The sequence below is a fragment of the Labeo rohita genome, chromosome 22, assembly GCF_022985175.1.
Source record: "Labeo rohita strain BAU-BD-2019 chromosome 22, IGBB_LRoh.1.0, whole genome shotgun sequence".
Lineage (NCBI taxonomy): Eukaryota > Metazoa > Chordata > Actinopteri > Cypriniformes > Cyprinidae > Labeo > Labeo rohita.
In genome coordinates this window covers 42786307-42808453 of record NC_066890.1, presented here as the reverse complement: position 1 = coordinate 42808453, position 22147 = coordinate 42786307, and the positions used below count along the sequence as shown (strand labels likewise).

At 36.8% G+C, this 22147-nt stretch overlaps 1 protein-coding gene across 1 annotated transcript in view; it reads right to left on the bottom strand.

Annotated features, from left to right (window-relative positions):
• Positions 1-3818: 3818 nt before the first annotated feature.
• stab1 (stabilin 1) overlaps positions 3819-22147 on the bottom strand; it is a 41889-nt gene continuing 23560 nt past the window's right edge. The window contains exons 38-69 of the mRNA XM_051094599.1: positions 21202-21397; positions 21016-21111; positions 20878-20923; positions 20729-20808; positions 20500-20625; positions 19969-20042; positions 19818-19889; positions 19600-19719; positions 19446-19493; positions 19290-19370; positions 18904-19059; positions 17014-17145; positions 16856-16915; positions 16595-16771; positions 16372-16458; positions 16108-16254; positions 15811-15867; positions 13904-14090; positions 13661-13810; positions 11468-11572; positions 11260-11367; positions 10908-11101; positions 10683-10827; positions 10466-10599; positions 7482-7647; positions 7275-7381; positions 6850-6969; positions 6594-6743; positions 6401-6514; positions 5876-6022; positions 4154-4261; positions 3819-4052 (exon numbers count right to left, since the gene is read on the bottom strand). Of these exons, the coding sequence (XP_050950556.1) occupies positions 4014-4052; positions 4154-4261; positions 5876-6022; positions 6401-6514; positions 6594-6743; positions 6850-6969; positions 7275-7381; positions 7482-7647; positions 10466-10599; positions 10683-10827; positions 10908-11101; positions 11260-11367; positions 11468-11572; positions 13661-13810; positions 13904-14090; positions 15811-15867; positions 16108-16254; positions 16372-16458; positions 16595-16771; positions 16856-16915; positions 17014-17145; positions 18904-19059; positions 19290-19370; positions 19446-19493; positions 19600-19719; positions 19818-19889; positions 19969-20042; positions 20500-20625; positions 20729-20808; positions 20878-20923; positions 21016-21111; positions 21202-21397 (3729 nt within the window). The 3' untranslated portion in view covers positions 3819-4013. The remainder of the gene's footprint in view (positions 4053-4153; positions 4262-5875; positions 6023-6400; positions 6515-6593; positions 6744-6849; positions 6970-7274; positions 7382-7481; positions 7648-10465; positions 10600-10682; positions 10828-10907; positions 11102-11259; positions 11368-11467; positions 11573-13660; positions 13811-13903; positions 14091-15810; positions 15868-16107; positions 16255-16371; positions 16459-16594; positions 16772-16855; positions 16916-17013; positions 17146-18903; positions 19060-19289; positions 19371-19445; positions 19494-19599; positions 19720-19817; positions 19890-19968; positions 20043-20499; positions 20626-20728; positions 20809-20877; positions 20924-21015; positions 21112-21201; positions 21398-22147) is intronic.

Here is a 22147-nt window from a genome sequence, read left to right as displayed (position 1 = left end):
GTGAAGACGCGCATCGCAGAGCTAGTGCAAGATGAGCATTTGTGGTGAAAAAGTATGACTGATTGTTTTGCTAGATAAGACCCTTATTCTTCGGCTGGGATCATGTAGAGCTCTTTGAAGCTGCATTGAAACTGCAGTTTGGACGTTCAGTCTATTGGCCACCACTGATGTCCACTATATGGTGAAAAATCCTGGAATGTTTTCCTCAAAAAATGTGGCTAAGCCCCACCCAATCTTTCAAGTATTCTCAGAGCAAACCCTTCCTTGGGTGTACCAAAGTTTATAAAAATAACTCATTCTGTTCAAGAATTATAGCCATACAAGTAGCCATACCTGATACGTATTTGTAGTGTGAATCAATCTTCCTGCTCTGAGTTCATTCCAATCTGGCAACCAGCTTTGGACAAATTGCGTTCATTGGTCAACTCAATCACACAGTCACCCATCAAGAAAAATCTGACTTGATCATAGATGAATCCGAGCAGTAATGCTATACTAGAGTTAACAGTAGGGTTTAGAATTGTTTCAGCATTGTGATTGAGTTGACCAAAGAAATATTTCGAATGAGTCAGGGTTTGCGCTGGTTTGGGGGATAAAAGATTAAAAAAAAAAAATTACCCAATGAATCCAATGACATTAAGTCCTTGTGTTCCCAATTGGAATGAAACATTGCACTGGATGGGGAGCGCTTCCATTTTACCATGTTTTCTGTCTCCGGGCCTTTTTATTGTCTGGGCTCAAAGATGTGTTTTTGGCCAGACAGATAATAAAAAATAAATCCTGGTTTTAGCACCTCATTCAAGCCCTAACAAAAACAGTTCAATACTGTGACACAAATATGCAGAGATTGAACCAAATCCACCAAACCAACCCAAGGCCTAACAGTTTTAAACTCCTGGTTTTATCACCACATTCATTCTTTGGCATTTGAGGAACTATGTTTGGCATTAGAGACTTCAGATTGCTGAATTATTGAAAGGACAGCAACTCTTTTTGGAGCAGGCATACGCCTCTCGGTGGCTCCCGAAGGCCTCTGGGAAGTCTGTTCTGGGCATGTGGTTTTGGTGGACGGCCAGTTCTGGCCACATTCAATAGAAAATGATGGTGAATGTAATAATAACAGTTAGACACTGTAGCATCAAATGTAATTGAGCGATTTAGGATGTAATTAGCATGATGTTTAGGAAACATGGTTGGTTATGTAGATGCAAGTTGGTTTTTTTAAAATATCTTTGCTCTATGCAGTGCTTGGACTTCTATGCAAATCGTCTTTGGCGAAACATTTTGTTTTGCTGTCCAAAGTTGACATGTGCTCACTGAATAACAGGTGAATTTTGAATTATCTCGGCCATTAAAAGCGAACTGCATTTCTTCTTCAATAACTGACCACCTCCACACATTTACTTCAAAGTTGATCTCTTACAGACAAACACCACATGCCATCTTGACTACGTTGTAATCTCCTCCTTTCATACATTTCAAAGCAAGCACAATGAAAGGTGTGACGCGACACATTTGTGTGACCCAGAAGCCTCTCTGTCTAGAGTGGGGATGGGTGTCGTGCTTTGTTGCGAAAGAGCGCGATGAAAATGGGGGGATGGGAGATGAGTGGAACTGGAGAAATGGAGGAAAGCCCAGCTGTGAATTCACTGCAGTCCTCATTAGCCCTGGGTCCTAAAGTCCCCAGGCTAATTCCCAAATCACAAAAATTAGCACAGAAAATTTACACAAGAAAGGCCAAATCACTGTTGTATGATTTTTTTTACAGTCTTGAATCCATTTTTAAGAACTCTATAAAGCTGTTAGGTCTGTTTTTGTATGCCAAAAAGCTTCCTATAAGGCCTAACATGCTCACTGTCAATGATTGATGGACTAAATTATTACTACAGTATTTGCAAGGCAGCACCGCACTGATATTAATCAAACATATCATCCCCACAATTAATCAAACTGTACATCTTCTCTACGATTTTTATGATGAATTAAGCTGAGCTGCTTAACATACAGTACATACCCATTAAACTGTATTTTGTAAGTATTTTTATACTTTTTCAAGACTAATATTTGAAAATCTCCCACCATTCAAAATCAAACCAATAATCGTGATTGGTCTACTTTCTTGAATTCATATGTATATTCAGTCGTGATGGTCTTTGATAGACAGAACGACAACAATAGATAGATAGATAGATAGATAGATAGATAGATAGATAGACAGACAGATAAACAGATAGATAGTAGAACAATAGATAGATAGAAAAACAATAGACAAAGAAAGAACGATAGATAGATAGATAGATAGATAGATAGATAGATAGATATAGATAGATAGATAGATAGATAGAAAAACAATAGAAAGATAAAAAGAATGATAGAACGATAGATGATAGATAGATAGATAGATAGATAGATAGATAGAAATAGATGATAGATAGATAGATAGAAATAGATGATAGATAGATAGATAGAAAAACAATAGAAAGATAAAAAGAATCATAGAACAACAGATAGATAGAAATAGATGATTGATAGATAGAAAAACAATAGACAGAAAGATAGAAATGATAGATAGATAGATAGATAGATAGATAGATAGATAGATAGAAAAACAATAGAAAGATAAAAAGAATCATAGAACGATAGATAGAAATAGATGATTGATAGAAAAACAATAGACAGAAAGATAGAAACGATAAAATGATAGATAGATAGATAGATAGATAGATAGATAGATAGATAGATAGAAATAGATGATAGATAGATAGATAGAAAAACAATAGACAGAAAGATAGATAGAAACAGATAATAGATAGATAGATAGATAGATAGATGGATAGAAAAACAATAGACAGAAAGATAGAAAGAACGATAGAACGATAGAACGATAGATAGATAGATAGATAGATAGATAGATAGATAGATAGATAGATAGATAGAAAAACAATAGACAGAAAGATGGAAATGACAGATAGATAGATAGATAGATAGATAGATAGACAGACAGACAGACAGATAAACAGATAGTAGAACGATAGATAGATAGATAGATAGATAGATAGATAGATAGATAGATAGATAGATAGATAGATAGATAGATAGAAAAACAATAGACAGAAAGATGGAAATGATAGATAGATAGATAGACAGACAGACAGACAGACAGACAGATAAACAGATAGTAGAACGATAGATAGATAGATAGATAGATAGATAGATAGATAGACAGATAGATAGATAGAAATAGATAGATAGATAGACAGATGGATAGAAATAGATGATAGATAGACAGATAGATGGATAGAAAACAATAGACAGAAAGATAGAAATGATAGATAGATAGATACATAGATACATACATAGAAAGATGATAGATAGATAGATAGATAGATAGATAGATAGATAGATAGATAGATAGAAATAGATGATGGATAGATAGATAGAAAAACAATAGACAGAAAGATAGATAGATAGAAACAGATAATAGATAGATAGATAGATAGATGGATAGAAAAACAATAGACAGAAAGATAGAAAGAATGACAGAACGATGTTTTTTGTTATCAAGTAGTATGAACAGGTGGTCGTTTTCCTCTAGGGAATTTTCATGTGTCTCCCTCTTGTGTTACGCTTCCGTCGTCTTTGGTATAATCGAACAAGACAAAAATACTCTTCTATTATGTCAACGAGGCCTTTGGGATTATGCATTGCAGTTGGAGACATTAATTAGACCCCAGGTTTTAGTCCCTGGACAGCTGATTTCCTCTCCGATTGGCCAAGAAGAAAATCTTCTTGAAAACAACAGGTAAACATGCACCCAGTGTTTTTAGCAGGTGTTTTTATTGAACTGAAGGCACCATGGTAGGCTGAAGTTGTCTAGGACATAATTAGAGCATTTAAGTCTTTTATTTTTAGGTTTAACCATATGTAAAGGTGTTGAGGCCACCTCCTCCAGCCAGGCTCTCCAGCTGACCACAGGTAATGAAAGGCAGAGGAGGTCGGCGCCGCTGTCTGTGCTAGTCGATGAGGTTGGGTGTGTCTGTAGCAGCTGATTCCTGAAATAAACAAATATTGATTAGGACAACTGTGTTTGACCAGTAATAACGGTTCAAGTAGGTAAAATTACAAGCACAGAGAAGAAAACCTTTCTATTTACCCCAAATGGCTCTGCAAATGCCCTGTAGCCGCTGTATAAAGGGTTTGGGATGGATACTAAAGCAGGGTTTCCACCACCTTTTGTGGATGCATCATCTTCATCATCATTCTGTTGAATAAATAAATTCACCTTTAAAAGTAGATTACGATACATCACAAACTAAATATGGCGTCAATAGATCTATCTGTCTGTCTATCTATCTATCTATCTATCTAAGCTAGATAGATAGATAGATAGAAAGACAGATAGATAGACAGATAGATAGATAGATAAAACGATAGAATGATAGATAGATAGATAGATAGATAGATAATATATAGATGATAGATAGATAGAATGATAGAACCATAGATAGAACCATAGATAGACAGACAGACAGACAGATAGATACAGACAAATAGATCTACAGATAGATAGATAGATAAAACGATAGACAGATAGATAGATAGATAAATAGAAAAACAACAGAAAGATAGAATGATAGAACGATAGATAGATAGATAGATAGACAGACAGATAAACAGATAGTAGAACGATAGAACGATAGATAGATAGATAGATAGATAGATAGATAAATAGATAGAAAAACAGACAAAGATGGAAACGATAGATAGATAGATAGATAGATAGATAGATAGATAGACAGACAGACAGATAAACAGATAGTAGAACGATAGAACGATAGATAGATAGATAGACAGATAGATAGAAATAGATGATAGATAGATAGAGATAGATAAAACGATAGAATTATAGATAGATAGATAGATAGATAGATAGATAATATATAGATGATAGCTAGATAGATAGATAGAAAGACAGATAGAACCATAGACAGACAGACAGACAGATAGATACAGACAGATAGATCTATAGATAGATAGATAGATAGATAGATAAATAAAACGACAGAATGATAGCTAGATAGATAGCTAGATAGATAGAAAGACAGATAGATAGACAGACAGATAGATCTATAGATAGATAGATAAAACGATAGAATGATAGATAGATAGATAGATAATATGTAGATGATAGCTAGATAGATAGAAAGACAGATAGATAGACAGAGATAGATAAAACGATAGAACGATAGAATGATAGATAGATAATATATAGATGATAGATAGATAGATAGATAGAAATGATAGAACGATAGAACAATAGATAGACAGACAGACAGATAGATACAGACAGATAGATCTATAGATAGATAGATAGATAGATAAAACGATAGATAGATAGATAGATAGATAGATAGATCTATAGATAGATAGATAATATATAGATGATAGCTAGATAGATAGATAGATAGAAAGACAGATAGACAGACAGAGATAGATAAAACGATAGAATGATAGAATGATAGATAGATAATATATAGATGATAGATAGATAGATAGATAGATAGACAGATAGATAGAATGATAGAACGATAGATAGGTAGATAGATAGACAGATAGATAGATGATAGATAGAGCAATAGAGATGATAGACAGACAGATAGATAGATAGATAAAACGATACAGAACGATAGATAGACAGATAGACAGAACGATAGAACAATAGATAGACAGACAGATAGATCTATAGATAGATAGATAAAACGATAGAATAATAGAACGATAGATAGATATAGTAAAGTCTAGAAGCGTAGAAGCAACAGTAAATTGTCTTTGTTACATTAACCTAAATATGTGAAGCTCCATTACGTGAACAAACCTTAAAATACTGAAAACGAAAGGCGTCATTCTTGTGCTTGAGGATGTAGTACGCCAGCCCCGCGACAATACCAACAATGGCGAAGACAATCAGCACAGTGGTGATTGCGACACTGCTGGACTGCGAGATTGGAGAAACAGCCGGCACCTAAAAATCAGACAACACCAGTGATGACTTCCAGAAATTCACTGGGAATTGTAAGTGAGGTCCAGATTTTGGCAAAGCTATAAATGGCTATCTACTACTACTGCTTTGAAAAGACTGGATCGGACGTCCATGCTAGTCAAACAGGATGTTGACTTGCTTTAGCTAATCTGGTGAGTCATAGATGACATCTTTGTTTGGTGACAAGCAAAAATTATTTTTTAGTAAAGTCACTGCTCAACAGAATGTCATTGGAATGTGCTTTCTATATACAACTGCTGCAGTCTAATCCATTGGTGTTAATGCAATTACCCATTAAATTTTCTAATAAATTCTGCAGATATATGCTTCACTGTACTACTACAAAAAGAAGCCACTTACTGGAGCAGGTGGAGCTCTGAAAGGCCCATCAATGACATGGATCAGACCATTGATGGCTGGAATGTTCCAAGCCAATATGACCTTATTATTCACCAGTTTCTGGGGTTGAGAGTCCTGTGGAAACCATAGAGTTTGCTTGACTATGTACAGAAAATGTGGTCTGAACAGTGTGAAGCTGCTGAGCTTTGTTTACCTCAGCCTGACCGGTGGAATTGGAGGGAATCGTAACGACGATATCGGAGCCTAGACGGGATGGGATTACAGCCTTGTGCTTCAAGTCTTCATAGTAGTGCAGACCATTGACCCTGGCTATATGATACTGCAAATCCCTCCATGATAAGGTCTGAAAAAAAGATACAAACTGCACACTCAAGGCCAGCAGAGAAAGAGCGTGTCCAGCTGGTTCCTACTTTCTTTGTTAGTTTGCTTCCTCTGACTCAGATAATCACCTTGTTTACAGAGAAACCATCATTATGAGGTACAAAGACTGTGATGTTTAATGATTTGTCGGACAGGGACTTCAGCAGGTTCTTGCCCTCCTCGCCATCCTCTGCATACTTCAGTAAAGTCTGTGGGAGGAAAACAACAGGAAATGTGTGACTCCGTAGTTATGAAATTACAGGGATGTTCCTTCATTTGTATTAACAGCAAATCGACGATTTTAAATCGACTTCAGTTGATTTTCATTGCTGTTTTTTCCCATTCTTTAATTAAAATGATTAAAACAAACTTGCTTTTGGGAATATGTTGTATTTGGTAATTAACTTTTAGTCAGTTTTTCCCATGTCCTCTCTTTCCATCCGGTTTCTTGATGACATCATCCTGCAGGAAATGGCATTATTTTTGGAGGGAAACAGCAGTACTGGCTACTTACTGTGTAGAACACAGAAAAATTGGAAGTGGAGGCAACAACCGAGGCCAGGTCTCCATTACAGAATTCGCCGCTTCCAACATATCCAAGTCTGCATTCACATGACACCTCTGTATAAAAGAAAAATTACTCTTATTTTTACATCAAGACTGTTCAGGTAAAATCTCAAATTACATTTCAACCCGAGAAGCATTTTTCTGACAGTCATACCGCTCATTCTGTAGCAGTACGCATCATACGGCCAACTGGCGTTCACTGGCTCTTTGTACACCACGATACCGACATGATTATCGCCGCATTTAGCAGAAGGAAACCGGATAGGATAGCCAGCTTTCTTCTCGTCCATCCATCCTGCCACGCATAGATGCATTCCCAACTGGAACAATAAAAAGCTTTGTTTTACAATGTAAACCAGCCATTAGTCCAGTTTTCAGTGTCACATGATCCTTCAGAAATCATTCTAATATGCTGATTTGCTCCTCAAGAAACATTTCTTGTGCAAACATTTCTAAGTGCAAATAGTTATATGTGCTATTTACGCTAAGTGTAAATAGCAGTTAGATGCTATTTACACTAAGTGAAATAGCAATGGATTTTATTCACACTAAGCGAAAATATCAGTATTGTTAGCAATATGCTATTTACACTAAGTGCAAATAGCAATATATTCTATTAACACTGTAAAAATAGGAGTTTTTTTTTTTTTTTTTTGGAATTATAGTAGTTACATGATATTTATACTGCTTAGTGAAAATATTGGCAGACAGTATGTAATAACTCTCAATAACGTATTGAGAGTAAATTAATATTTTTAAATAAAATTATTGAATGGATGCCTCTTTGGGGCAATAAAGCTCTATCTACACCTAACCCTAACCCAAACTGATAAACACCCGTGGGGCATGTCATTTTCCACTTTTCGATTATTTCCTTCATTTGACATTTATTGAAAATAAATGTCTTTCCGATGTGATATGAGATGTGAAAAGGGAGAAGAGCGAGTTCAGCAAAAGGTGGATTCGAACTCGGGTCGATCACGTAGAAAAATAAGTGCTACGCGCTTTACTACCTACAGTACTGGAACTGCCGTTTAACAGCCGTCTTTTGCAATGTTGACTAACCCTACTATATGTTGGTGGGTGGAGTTAATGTAAATAGCCTCTGCTGACAAGGCGGGCTATTTCTACTTAGTGTAAATTGACACTCTGCTCTTATTAGTGTTAAAAACAATTCCACTGCTTAATATTTTTGTGGGAACTGTGATTTTTTTTCAGGATTCTTTGATGTTGAAAAACAAAACAGCTTTAATGTAACTTAAAGGGTTAATTTTGTCATTAATCACTTTACCCCATGTCATTCCAAACCCGTAAAAGCTTAGTTTGTCTTCGGAACACAAATTAAGATATTTTTGATGTATTCTGACAGCTCTCTGACCCTCCCATAGACCAATGTAATAAACAAAACGAACGTCCAGAAACATAGCAAGGAGGTCGGTAAAATAATCTATGTGACACCAGGGGTTCAACCGTAATTTTACGAAGCTACGAGAATACTTTTTGTATGCCAAAAAAACTAAAATAATGACCTTATGAACGCAAACAGTGCGTATCCACGTGGATATGTTTTCTACATTTATTTATGCTTTGATTTGAATGGAAACAACATATCCGTGTGGTGCAGCTGACACAGAACAGCATACGCCGTTTGCGTTTAGTGAATACTCTCCAAAATGGCACAAGGGTGACGCGGAGGAGACACATTGTTGAATAAAGTCGCTATTTTGTTTTCTTTGTTTTCTTTCTCGTAGCTTAGTCAAATTACAGTTGAACCCCTGATTCCACAGACGAACAAAGCTTTTACGGATTTGGAACGACATGGGGGTCAGTGATTAATGACAAAATTTTCATTTTGGGGTGGAATAACGCTTTATTAAACTAACAGTTGAATTGAACAAACTTTTAATGCGATTTATACTAGAAAAACTATTGACTAGTGATGGAGAAAAATAAACTTATTGTAAGATTTAATATTCGGAGTGTCTATTTACACTATGTGCAAATAGCATGCCATGTTATCGGTCTAGACAAGATTACAAAAGACGGTTGTCAAACAACAGCTCCAGCGGTGTAGGTCATAAAGCACATAGCACAGGCTTTTTGACGTGATCGACCCGAGTTCGAATCCGCCAGCTCGTCACATATCACATTGGAAAGGTTTTTTTTGTAAAAATGAAGGAAATACAATTGCAAAGACAATACTGCTATTTTTACATAGTGTAAATAGAATCAAGAAATTGTTTAAAGAAAGTTGAGTTTACATTTATCGTTGCTCGTTGATATTTTGCAGGCAAAATACAGTCAATTCTCAACAGGAATCAGCGCATTTGGGAGTTTCGCATAAGGGCGAAAGTTCACCACCATCATGATCAAGTTGGTCATGCAAATTCAATGTATTGACCAATAGAAAGTTGCCTGGTTTGACTTTAATTGACTTTAATGTGAGCTTTACTTTATACATAGCTAAGCTATTGACAATAAACAATAGATCTTTTGTCAGCGAAATTGAGATAAAATTTAGCTTTAATGTTATTTAATGTTAGCGTAATGTTTAGCTAAATTAAACGGATGGTTCACCCCAAAATTAAAATTCTGTCATTATTTTGGTCACCGTCATTTCGCTCTAAACCCATAGGACCTTCATCTTAAGAACACAAATTAAGATATTTTTGATGAAATTCAAGAGCTTTCTGACCCTGAAAAAATGGTTCAAGGCACAGAAAGGTAGTAAGGACATCGTTAAAATAGTCTGTGACATCGCGGTACTGTCGTGAAAACGTGAAAGACTGACACAGATGAGAAGAGTTGAAATAAAAAAGTCATTATTTTTGTTTTCTTTGCACACAGAAAGCTTCATAAAATTACGGTTGACTATTTTAACTATGGCCTTACTACCTTTCTGGGCCTTGAACGTGTCAGATGCGTCACTGGCTATGCAGGGTCAGAAAGCTTTCGGATTTCATCAAAAATACCTTAATTTGTGTTCCAAAGCTGAACGAAGGTCTTACGGGTTTGGAACGACATGAGGGTGAGTAACTAATGACAGAATTTCCATTTTCAAGCTCAAAAGCTCTTGCTGTTATGTGCCGCAACAGCATAAATGCAAGATGTACAACTAAAGTTGGGCTCAAAAGTCACCTGTTGAGCATCAGAGAGCTGCTTGAATGTAGCAAGAGTGGCTCCCTCGGCCTCACAAGCTTCCTGTGCTTTGGTGTAGTTCATCTTATACTTCCCCTCAGGTGAGCGCAGGTGGAAAACACCCGCCGTTTTCGCTGAAATGCAAAAATAAAAGCTTTCGTTTTTTAAATACTCTAAATATTCATTCGCTGTCAGTTAAATAATTGCGAAGCCGTACTGTGGAAATGAAGGTCTTTGCATGTGGCTTTGGGGTCGCAGCCGCCGTTGCCCTCTAGGCAGCGGTCAACGGGGGGCACCACTTTCTCCAAACACTGGATTCCGTTTCCCACGTAGCCCTCGAGACACACACAGCGCCTCTCGTTCTGCCACAAGGTAAATGTTAGACATATTGTTTATTTAAATCTCTTGTCAGATCACAATAATAAAAAGCAGCTTCACATACAGGTCCGCTGAAAATGCATTCTGCGAAATCGCTGCAGCCACCGTTCGCCTCCTCTACACATAGGTTGATGGGCGAGCAGACGTGGCCATCTCCAGTGTATCCGGATCGACAGGAACAGTTAACATTGATACCGGTCTGCAAGCAGTCCGCTTCTTCATGGCAGCCTCCGTTATATTCACTGCATAAATCCGGGGCTAGAAAAACACATGCTTCATAATCAAAATTGATTTTATCTATTTAAAGCATTCACAATAAGACTATCATGATCTTATACACTGCAAATACATTTGAATCCAGGACAAGCATCTTAGAATCAGCTGGTCTGATACAACAGATGCAATTCATAACCCACCCGTGCAGTTGATGCCATTTCCCGTATAGGGCGGCACACACTCGCACTGGTTTTCAGGGAGGCAAACGGCATTGAGATCACATACAGGAGAGCAGATCGGTTTGACTTCTGTTAAATAACAGGTGATAGAGAGGGTTTTCACTGTTCTACAACACTACACATGTCTTTGATAGATCCAGTACATTTTCCATGTGAAGCTGGCTCTTACCGATTTTTGATTCGCAGTATTTACCCTTCCACCCCTCTTGACAGAAACAGCTGCCATCACTGTCCATGCCACTGTCACACTTGCCATTGCTGGTGCAGTTACATGCTGTGAGAAAAGATGGATAAATTGTTCATTATAGCTGTCAGCACAAAGCAGAGTGTACTACTGCAATAAAATTTCTAATGTAAAATGTAATGTAGACAAGTAAAGTAATTGTAGTCTCATCTTCTAGTGCCTGGTTGACTGAGAAAATATACTGCCCATACATATTTATATATATATATATTTTTTTTTTTCTTTATTATTTATTAATATTACTGACTTTAAAATAGCATTTTTCATTATTTAATTTGTATGTTTTTTGTTTACACTACAAATTTACATTACAAGTATTTTGCCTACATCTTAACATCCTTAAAACAATATAAAATTATTTAAGAAGAAAAATGCTTTCAGTGAATTTATCTTGTATTATAAATGTATTTTTCTTATCATTTTGGGCTTTTTTCTTTTTTACCCTCTTTTAAAACTTTTTTTACATGAAATTTCAATCAAACTAATGTACTATATTTTAGTTTGAATACGTTTATTTTTAATATGTTGTATTTTTAAAAGATTTTATGGTATTAAAATAATTATATATGAAATGGTTATGATCCACTTTTTGAGCATAAACCTGAAAATGAAATGTTCAACTTAAGCTGTGATAAATCTTGAATGCTTTGGAGACCTAAGTTTGTTTTTTCGATGTAGCACTCGGCAGATTATTGCTAAAATGAAAAAGTTATACAAGTTATAGACATTTAAGTTTATAGTTAAAAAAAACAAAAAAAAAAACATTTTTTTCAAATTTTATATTAAAAATACATTTTTCAAAACATATTTTACTATAAAATTGTGTACAAATCAAAGGCATAAATCTAAACAAGTTCTGTTCCAAATTTGAGGTTGATATTAAAAAAATATTGGGTGCAATACCAAACTTATCCACTTGATCCACAATTTTCTTAGCATTCATTTCCAATGCTGTCTAGACACCACAAGAAAGCCTTTATATATATATATATATATAAATGAAGGAAATAATCTAAGAAAATACTGTTATTTTCCCAGTGTAAATAGATTCAAGGAATTGTTTGAAGAAAGTTGAGTTTACATTTACCGCTCAACAATATTTTGCAGGTGAAATATAGTCCATTTTCAATCAGAATCAGTGCGTTTTGAGCATTAAAAGTCACCTGTTGAGCATCAGAGAGTTGCGTCAATGTAGCAAGAGATGCTCCCTCGCAAAAAAAAACATTATTTTCAAATTATATATTAAAAATAAATTTTTCAAAACATATTTTACTATAAAATTATGTACAAATCAAAGGCAGAAATCTTATCAAGTTGTGTTCCAAATTTGATGTTCCAATGTGGTCACTTTTAACCACCGTTTTTTCAGGACCATTTGAATTTTTTGATTTATTATTATTTGATTTTTTTGTGTGTTCACATAGCAAGTGTCAAAATCTTTACTAAGTTTCGCACCATTCAGATAAAGTGAAAAAAATATGTAAAGAACCAAAGCCAAAAAATTTTCGTTCAAAAACAGAACCAGAGGGTTAAAGCATGAACTTCACTAAATTTTTGTTAATGTCAAAATTTCAACAGAAAAAATTCAAACTATTCACAAACAGCCAAAATTGCCAAAATCTAAACCCTGCTTTTCATCACAGTCAAAATCAACCTGATCTACATACATTCTAAATCATGAACATCTTAAAGACATCTAATAAACATCTATTTGACATCTGATAGGAAACGTCCTATAGACGTATTGCAGATAGAATGCAAACATTCTAAAAATGTCTAAAAACATCTTGCAGATGTAAAAGCAGACATCAGATAGACATCTCTGTGATGTACGTGTGCTATCAGGGTACATATCACTGCAGTTTCCAACAGAAATGTCCACTGAGTGACGTTAAAACAGTGTTAGTTTTTTTCTGGTTAGCGCCATTTTGTCTCCTTCCCAAAGCCAATTTCTACTGCTGATTTTGAACCTGGTTCCCGCATTTTTAGTGCAGTGCTCTATTTGCATAATTATTCCTACAGTTGAACTGTCTGATTTGCCTGTTCACTTAGTCTTCACCAACACCTGTGGGACTATTTTATGGTTTTATGGTTTTAAAACTGTTTTGAACAGGTTACCTGTGCAATTCGGCCCGAAGTGATTGCTTTCACACAGCTCACAGGCTGTGCCTGTAAAACCTTTGTGACATTTACAGATCCCTGTGCCGGTTTGTCCATCACTGCAGTCTCCATGCATTCCACACGGCGCCTCGAGTCCACCAGGACACACTAAACCCCAAACCAACACACAGTTTAATACCTATTGGCTGCATTGTTTCATGTAACATCCAAGCAACTTGCTTTTGTGTGTTAAATTCTCACCTTGACAGTCTCTTCCGAAATGGTTTTTACAGCACTTCACAGACCACATCATTTTCGTGCATATCCGATTACAGCCAAGCCAATCTCTGTATGAGTTGTATCCATAACCGTACGAGTACAACCCATAATAACTGGGCCGTCTGTACATGTAAGGCGAATATGGTCGTCTACATATGCTAGTTCTGTTCTGTAAGGAAGAGAACAGTCTGGATCAATGCATGCTACATGTATGTTTGTAGAAGCATGTGACTGATAACCACAGAAAATACAGTTTGATTTGGTTAAAAAAAAAAGTCAGTGGAGTCAATAAAGTGCTGACTGCTGAAGTTTTGTTAACAGAACCAAAAAATAACAAACAGTAAGTCAATAAGTGCTAAGTTAAGTTACCAACTATGGTAAAACTGTATGTATGTTCTCGGCATGACCCATGGATTATTTTGAGTACAGTTTCATTACAATAGCCATGTATTTAAAAAATTTTTATTAATGGTTAATGGCTTCATATGAATGGTCTATCACTTTTGACCAACAGGTGGCACTGTCATTAAATTGTGAGGTGAAAATGGCACAAAGTTTGGTGTCAATATGTCAAAGCTTTGCAGAGATGCAGCCTCAGACGCAGTTTGTCATTACTCTAGGCAAATTTATTGATGCGTTAAACAATAACTGTTTTGTATATTGACACGAAAGCCATAACTTCTTCCCAGCATGGTCTGAAGATTATCTGATTCAAATTTGGTGAAAATTGGACAAACGGTCTAGGAGTTTGAAAAAGTAGGTTTTCAACATAAATCAAAATGGCGGCCAGGACCCAGATAGCACACGTACGCCTGCAAGATGTCTGTTAAAGATCTCTTGATCTGGAAAGCATCTGCTGTGTACAAACATCTGATAGACATCTGTAAGATGTCAGTTTTACATACGTTCTAAATCATAAACATCTTAAAGATGTCTAATAGACGTCTATTTGACATCTTATTGGAAATGTCCAATAGACGTATTGCAGATGAGCAAACTATGTCTTGCAGATGTAAATGCAGATGTCAAATAGACATCTCCGAGATGTACGTGTGCTATCAGGGGAAGTTCAGGTGACTACAGTAAAATTGGAATCTATGTTCTCGGCCTGACCCAAAGAACATATGGAGACCAGTTTCATTACAATAGACTAATATATTCAAATGTTATTAGCATGGCTGATGTGATTTTTGGCAAAACCTTTCAGAAGCTATAAGCAAAAATAGCAATTTTTCATATCTCCTGACCACTAGGCGGCACTGCGCCCAAACTCTGCAGGTAGCCTCAGGTCAAGGTTATTATTGGTCTCAATATGACAACACGATGTAGAGATGTATCTTCGGCAAATTCGTTTGCGTGTTATTAGAGAATTGTTTGACTAATCACCTTAAATTCTGTAACTTTTTGCCAACATGGTCTGAAGATTATCTGAGCTAGTTTTGGTAAAAATCAGAAAAAACGTCTAGGACGAGTTCGAAAAGTAGGATTTTCAAACTATTAAAAATCTTAACCCGGCTTCTAATTTTGCTTCTAAAATTTGCAGTTCAAAAGTTGTTAGCATGGACCAACTGTCCACAAATTTGTACAGTTGGTGACTCCAGAAGGATTGCGTTAGAGACTCCAAATTTGCTATGGTTACAGTTCAGACTGTCCTCTATCAGTGTGCCAAATTTCATACTTTCCTGCAATCAGTTCTATGGGCTTCCATAGACTCAAGAGTGGAAGAAGAAGAAGAAGAAGAAGAAACGGAAGAATAGTAGTCAGTAAAAGTTTTAAAAAATTAATGAAACAGAACCAAAAAATAACAAAAAGTAAGTTAATAAAGTCCTGACTGCTAAAGTTTTGGTAATAAATAAAACCACAAATCAATGATACGCAGATCCACTCACTGTGTCCTCTGATCCAAGGGGACAACGAGACGGCACACTGCAAGAACCACAGAGCCCCTAAAGACAAACAACAGTACAACAAAATTAGGACGGCTCATTTGTTTTAATGTTCAAATTAGTTTGAAACAAGTTTGCTGCACCAGTAGTGTAACTACATTGAACTGATAAATAACTAGATGACCTCTGTGCACTCTTTTATTTGTGGTTTACTTCTATTTTTGGTTGATATAAATAATTTGACTTTTTGTAAATATCTCTGAGAGCAGGAATATTATCTTAGGCTCAAAAAATTTGTACCTTTACTTCTATGCTTGTGAAGTTGTCGCAGCGAGCGCCAATGCCTGGTGGCTCTAGAAGCTGATCAATCCCATGAGCGATTCCTGAATCAAACAACATGTTCCGCGCTACGATTCTGGCATTGTTTCCATTGATTAATATGTCACCCTGAAAATCAATCAATAAGACGTGAGCAAATTTACAATCAAACTGTACATCACTTAAATGACAATGAAACACTGCATGCAGATGTAGTTTCCAACTATTCTTTATCACAATACTTACAATCAATTCTTTGTTGCAACTAAAGGTGAGCTCGGATCCAAACAATGTTTCCATGCTTTTCTCAGAAGGAAGAGCAACAGCAACTACCTGGAAACACATCCAAAATCATTTTGTGACACTTAACAGAAAGTACTATGGCAGTACCATGGTACAGTGATGCTATCAGATGGTAACACCATGGTACTTTAATATGTAACTTAATTGATTACAGTTAAAATCGTACCCTCTGGTCACGGACAATGTGAGCTTTGAGGTAGGCTTGTAGCTTATCACGATGGTCTTCGCTGTACAGCCATTTCTTTCTATCCTCAGGGAGATTGTTAAAAACTTCATCCGTTGGCCAGAACATGGTAAAGGGGTAAAAGGGTCGATGTTGTAGTACATGCATCAATTCCCCATCCTGGAGACATGGGCGTTTTTAGAAGAGGTTTGTGAGAAAAACGAATATGGTGCAAAAAAGATAAAAGTGCAGCATGAATATTACCTGTAGGAGCTTGCTGAAGATTTTGAAGCCGTATTGTTCAGCAGCTGCGGTAATGTTCAACTGCAACATAAACTGAGGTTTACTTTGTGGAATATGGCATTTTTATGAGTTTTTTAACTTAAAAAAAAAAAATAGTGGCCATTGGTTGAGTTACATACATCAGTGCTGATATCGGCCTTGCCCGTTAGATCGTATGGAAAGAGGATCTTGTCTATGAAATGTATGACTCCATTGGAGCACTCAACATCACTGGTGATGATCTTTGTATTGTCGTTGATGTACACAACACCCTAAGAGACAAAAGCAGATCAGGGTCAGAAAAGAACTAAATGGATCTGTGTTGTCTATAAATGTCAAATTACTATATTTCTTCAATTAATCCTATTGAAGGAGAAGTTCTCTTCCAGAATTTCCTGATAACTTACTCACCCCCAGGTCATCCAAGATGTTCATGTCTTTCTTCAGTCGCAATGAAATTAAGGTTTCTGAGGAAAACATTCCAGGATTTTTCTCCATTTAGTGGACTTCAATGGTGGCCAGTGGGGTTGGAATAAGAGTCTTGTCTAGCGAATCGATTGGTCATTTTCTTAAAACAATATAAATTTATACACTTTTTAACCACAAATGCTCGTCTTGCACTAGCCCGACCTCACGCATTACTTAATATGTGATGTAGGCGGAAGTACCAACCCAGCGTTTACAAAGCGAACGTGCAAAGTTCAACAAACTTTGCACGTTCAAACACCCTTTACAAAAAAAGGTAAAACAACGATGTTGGACGATTTTGAAGTTGGAGGAGAAAATGAGATCTACCCTACGTTTTTGAACCGAAGTACAGAGAGAAAGAACTTAACATGCGTGACCTTTCCAAAATGATTACATAATGCGTGAAGATGCTGAGCTAGTGCGAGATGAGCATTTGTGGTTAAAAAGTATATTAATGTAATTTTTTTAAGATAATGACCAATTGTTTCACTGGATAAGACCATTATTCCTTGGCTGGGATCGTGAAGCTGCACTGAAACTGCAATTTGGACCGTCTACGTTCATGTAAGCAGTAGATGTTTTAGGGAAGTAACGTGAAACATTTTAATTATATTTTGCTAAAATTAACAAAATGAACGAAATGACTCGAAAAAAGATTTGTTCATTTTGCGGAAAGAGACTCAAAGGTCAGAGTCGGTAAAATGATCCAAACTTCCCATACTAAAAATCACATCCAAGTTCGTCGTCTGTGTAGAGTATGGCGAAAAACTCAATCTTATTTTCTCCTACAACTTCAGAATCGCCTGGCATCGTTGTACCTTTTTGCTTGTAAACAGCGTTTGACTTACTTGCACTTTCTTAGTCTTTGCATGTTCACTTTGTAAACACTGGGACTGTAGTTATGCCTACATTCCGCGTGACCTTTCGGTGCGATTCAATAGTACGTAGCATCGCAAATGCACTTCCCAGAGCCTGTGCTACACCAGCTTTTGTGCTTATAAAGTATACAAATTTTTTTTTTCTGAAAAAAATGACAGATCGTTTCGTTAGATAAAACCCTTCTTCCTCAGCTGGGATTGTTTAGAGCCCTTTGAAGCTGCATTTAAACTACATTTTGGAAGTTCAAAATCGGGGCACCAATGAAGTCCATTATATTGAGAAAAATCCTGAAATGTTTTCCTCAAAAACCATAATTTCTTCACAACTGAAGACAGAAAGACATGAGCATCTTGGATGACAAGGGGGTGAATTATTTGTGAATTGTTGTTCTGGAAGTGGACTTCTCCTTTCATTATATGCGACTAAATAAAGAAAGACATGAACATCTTGGATGGCTTGGGAACCATTGACTTCCATAGCATTTTTTTTCCCATAATGTCCACGTCATTGGCTACAGTCAACCGTTTGATTACCAGTATTCTTCAAAAAGTGAGCTTGGAACAACTTGACGGAGAGTAAATAACAGAATTTTCATTTTTAGGGGAACCATCCCCCCTGACTCTAGTTCAGATAAATATTCAATAATGAAAATATAAAATGTGTTTGAAACTTGAAGGACTCACATCTCTAACACTGAAGCGCAATTTATATCCACTACTGGTCACCACTTCTTTAACAGATTTGAGGTCTGATTCACGCAGTTCTTCACAACTGACAATGTGGTACCGCAGCAGGTCTGGACTGTGACTTGAATTTTTCCACTTTTCAACCTGCAGTGTCTGTCATGAGAACAAATTGTAAGACAATAGAAAAAGTAATAAAGTCATCATGAAATTCCTTTTCGACTTGTGCCAATGTACACGATTCAGTGGTTTATGCTATTTGTAAGAGAAAGATGTCTTCGCAATCTTGCAAACATTACTTTTAAACACAACTTTTTACAACCCAAACACTACTGATATAATACTTGTCATTTTATAATAGTTTTGTGTGATTCAGTGCAGCATACCGAAACATTTGCCACATAATCAGCATGAGGAACAAATACAGTGAAAGGGCCTTGACTGTACAGATCTCGCACTCTCATTACCTATAACATACACATTATTATTGTTAATACATTTAGAATATGTACATTCTCTCACAAATTTAAATGCGCACTTACTCCAACATTTCTTCTCAACCATTCTGCCTCAGGCATACGAAGAAGCTCCTGCAATAAACAATTATAAGATTCATTTCAAAAGCAGAAGTTGTTGTTTTTCATGTTTTGTCAGTCACTATTAATTAGCATAAAATTAATCTTAAATGATACTAACTCTACTGACAGTCCCTGCACACTTAAAACCATCTCCTTTGTAGCCAATATAACATGAGCAATTACGTTCTCCATCCCCGAGGTATTTGCAATAGGCATTAACACTGCAGCCACCATTATCCTGCAATACAATAAAATAAAATATTTTGCATACAAAATACATCAGATGAGCATTTAACAAAATTATTTTATTACAGTATTGTTTTTGAAATCTTATACCTTCCGACAAGGATTAATCGCCAGACATCTATGACCTATGGAAATAAAACCAGACTTGCACGCACATGCAACCTGGAACAAACGTAATGCTCAGCATCTGCTTAACGTTAACATTTATTGTCAAGCATGAATTAAAAAAAGTAACACAAACTCTGTTTGGTCCAGTTTTCATGCATAACGCATTTCTGTCACATCCTCCGTTATCTACTAAGCAGGCATCCATTTCTGTAGTGAATACACAATTTAAAAATTAAACGTGTACAGAAGATGCAAATCTGAAAATTGAGCCCAATACAGAGCCCTGAGGCACACCCTAAGTAAGTGGTTCTCAACTCCAGTCCTCGAGGCCTACTGCTCTGCACATTTTGTATGGCTCCCTCATTTAACGCACCTGACTCAGATCATTAGCTCGTTAGGAGAAAGATCCATGAGCTGAACCGAGTGTGTCAGATTCAGAAACATACAAAATGTGCAGAGTAGTGGGCCCCAAGGACTGGAGTTAAACTCCACTGGCTGATTATTGGCTGATTATAATACTAAACTAACAACTATGAAATAAACCACTGATAGCAGGCTAAAGCCAACTGCACAAATTGTAAAAACACAAATTCCATAATTTCATTGCTCCATCATACCCATTTAGATATTAAAGAAAGGCAAAGGAAGGTAATCACGCTCATACCAAGACACACAACCCCATCACCAATGTAGCCGGTTTTACATGTGCAGCTCCTTTCACCGGGTGATGTTTTTGTGCAGTTTGCATTAACAGAACATCCTCCATTGTTTGTGGCACATGGGTCAAATTCTGTTGAAGATATATGCAAATCATTCACAGTAAGACAGGAATGTGTGTTCAAAAAGTAAACTAAAAGTTCAATAACAAATTTAGCTAAGAACCACAAACAAACCTTTGCAAAATGTCCCGTTACCCTTATAACCAGCTGTGCAGGAACAAGTTGGAACAGCTCCTGAACCTCCTGAGATACAGCTAGCAGAAAAACATTGTATTATGAACACTGATAAGTGTGTGTTTTATATTTATATTTTCCATACTTACTTAGCATTGATGTCACAAATTCCGCCACAGACATCATTAACTACCTCTGCAATTGGCAAAAGTTTATGAACATCAGATGCATGAAGGTAAGAAACATATCATTATCTGACATAATATAAGTTTGACTTTAATACTAACCAAAAGAGCAATTCACTCCCTTCCAACCTTTATAACAAACGCACTGCCCGTTTCCCTCCATACCATCCAAACATTTGCCATGTTCACAATGGCATTCTGTCAAATGAAAACTGTTGTTTGACAAGGGCTTGTTGAAAAATATTGTCATAGAAGTTCATAGAATAGAAAATTGCTTGTAGATGTTACCAGACTTGCAGTCTTTTCCATATCTCCCAGGTTCACACATCTCGCAGGCTGTTCCATGAAAGCCCTCATTACAGAGACACTCCCCACTCCCAAACAACCCGTCCTTGCATTGACCGTTGTTGGAGCACCAGTTGTCCACAGTCCCAGGACATTTGGAGCAATCATGTCCAAAGTATCCTGGACAGCAGGAATGGTCCTAAGAAGGAAGTTATCAAACTAAATCAACTTTGAATCTGAATTTAGAAGGGTAAACCCAATACCAGTACACAACACTCTGGCCCAAAAAATGCAGCCATTTCTAGCTGTGCAATCTTGATTTCATATGCACTGTAGTGTTCAGAGTGCAAGAATGGCTAGCTGCCACAAGTGGGTCCTGTAACAGAGACTAGTATAGGCCCTGTCCCAAATGGCACCCTAAACCCTCACGGTCTTCCTATGAGTCTGCTCTTTTGTGACGAAATGTGGCTTTGACTGTCGAGTAGAAGTCTGCTGTGGAGCTCACCCCAGTACGGGCTCGGCAGAAGCGCGTATTGAGGGCACATAGCAGCTTTAAAGGGGGCATTAGTGAGCACACTTTCAAATGCTAAAATGGCAAATGAGACACCCTACGGTCTCGTGGACGTAACGGACATGCACACATGTGGTGGTCATTGTAAGTCTGCACCGACATGCACATGAAGTGTGCCATTTGGGACAGGGCATTCTTCTATAGCAGTGGCCTCAAACTCATTTCCTGGAGTGCCACAACTCTGCATATTTTCTCTCCAACCCTAATCAAACACACCTGATCCAGCTAATTAAGGTCTTCAGGATTACTAGAAACTCCAAGCAGGTGTGAGTTGGAGCTGGTTGGAGCTAAACTCTGCAGAGCTGCGGCCCTCCAGGAATTGAGTTTGAGACCTCTGTTCTATAGATTGGTTCTGTCCCAAATGGCCACTGTGTATGC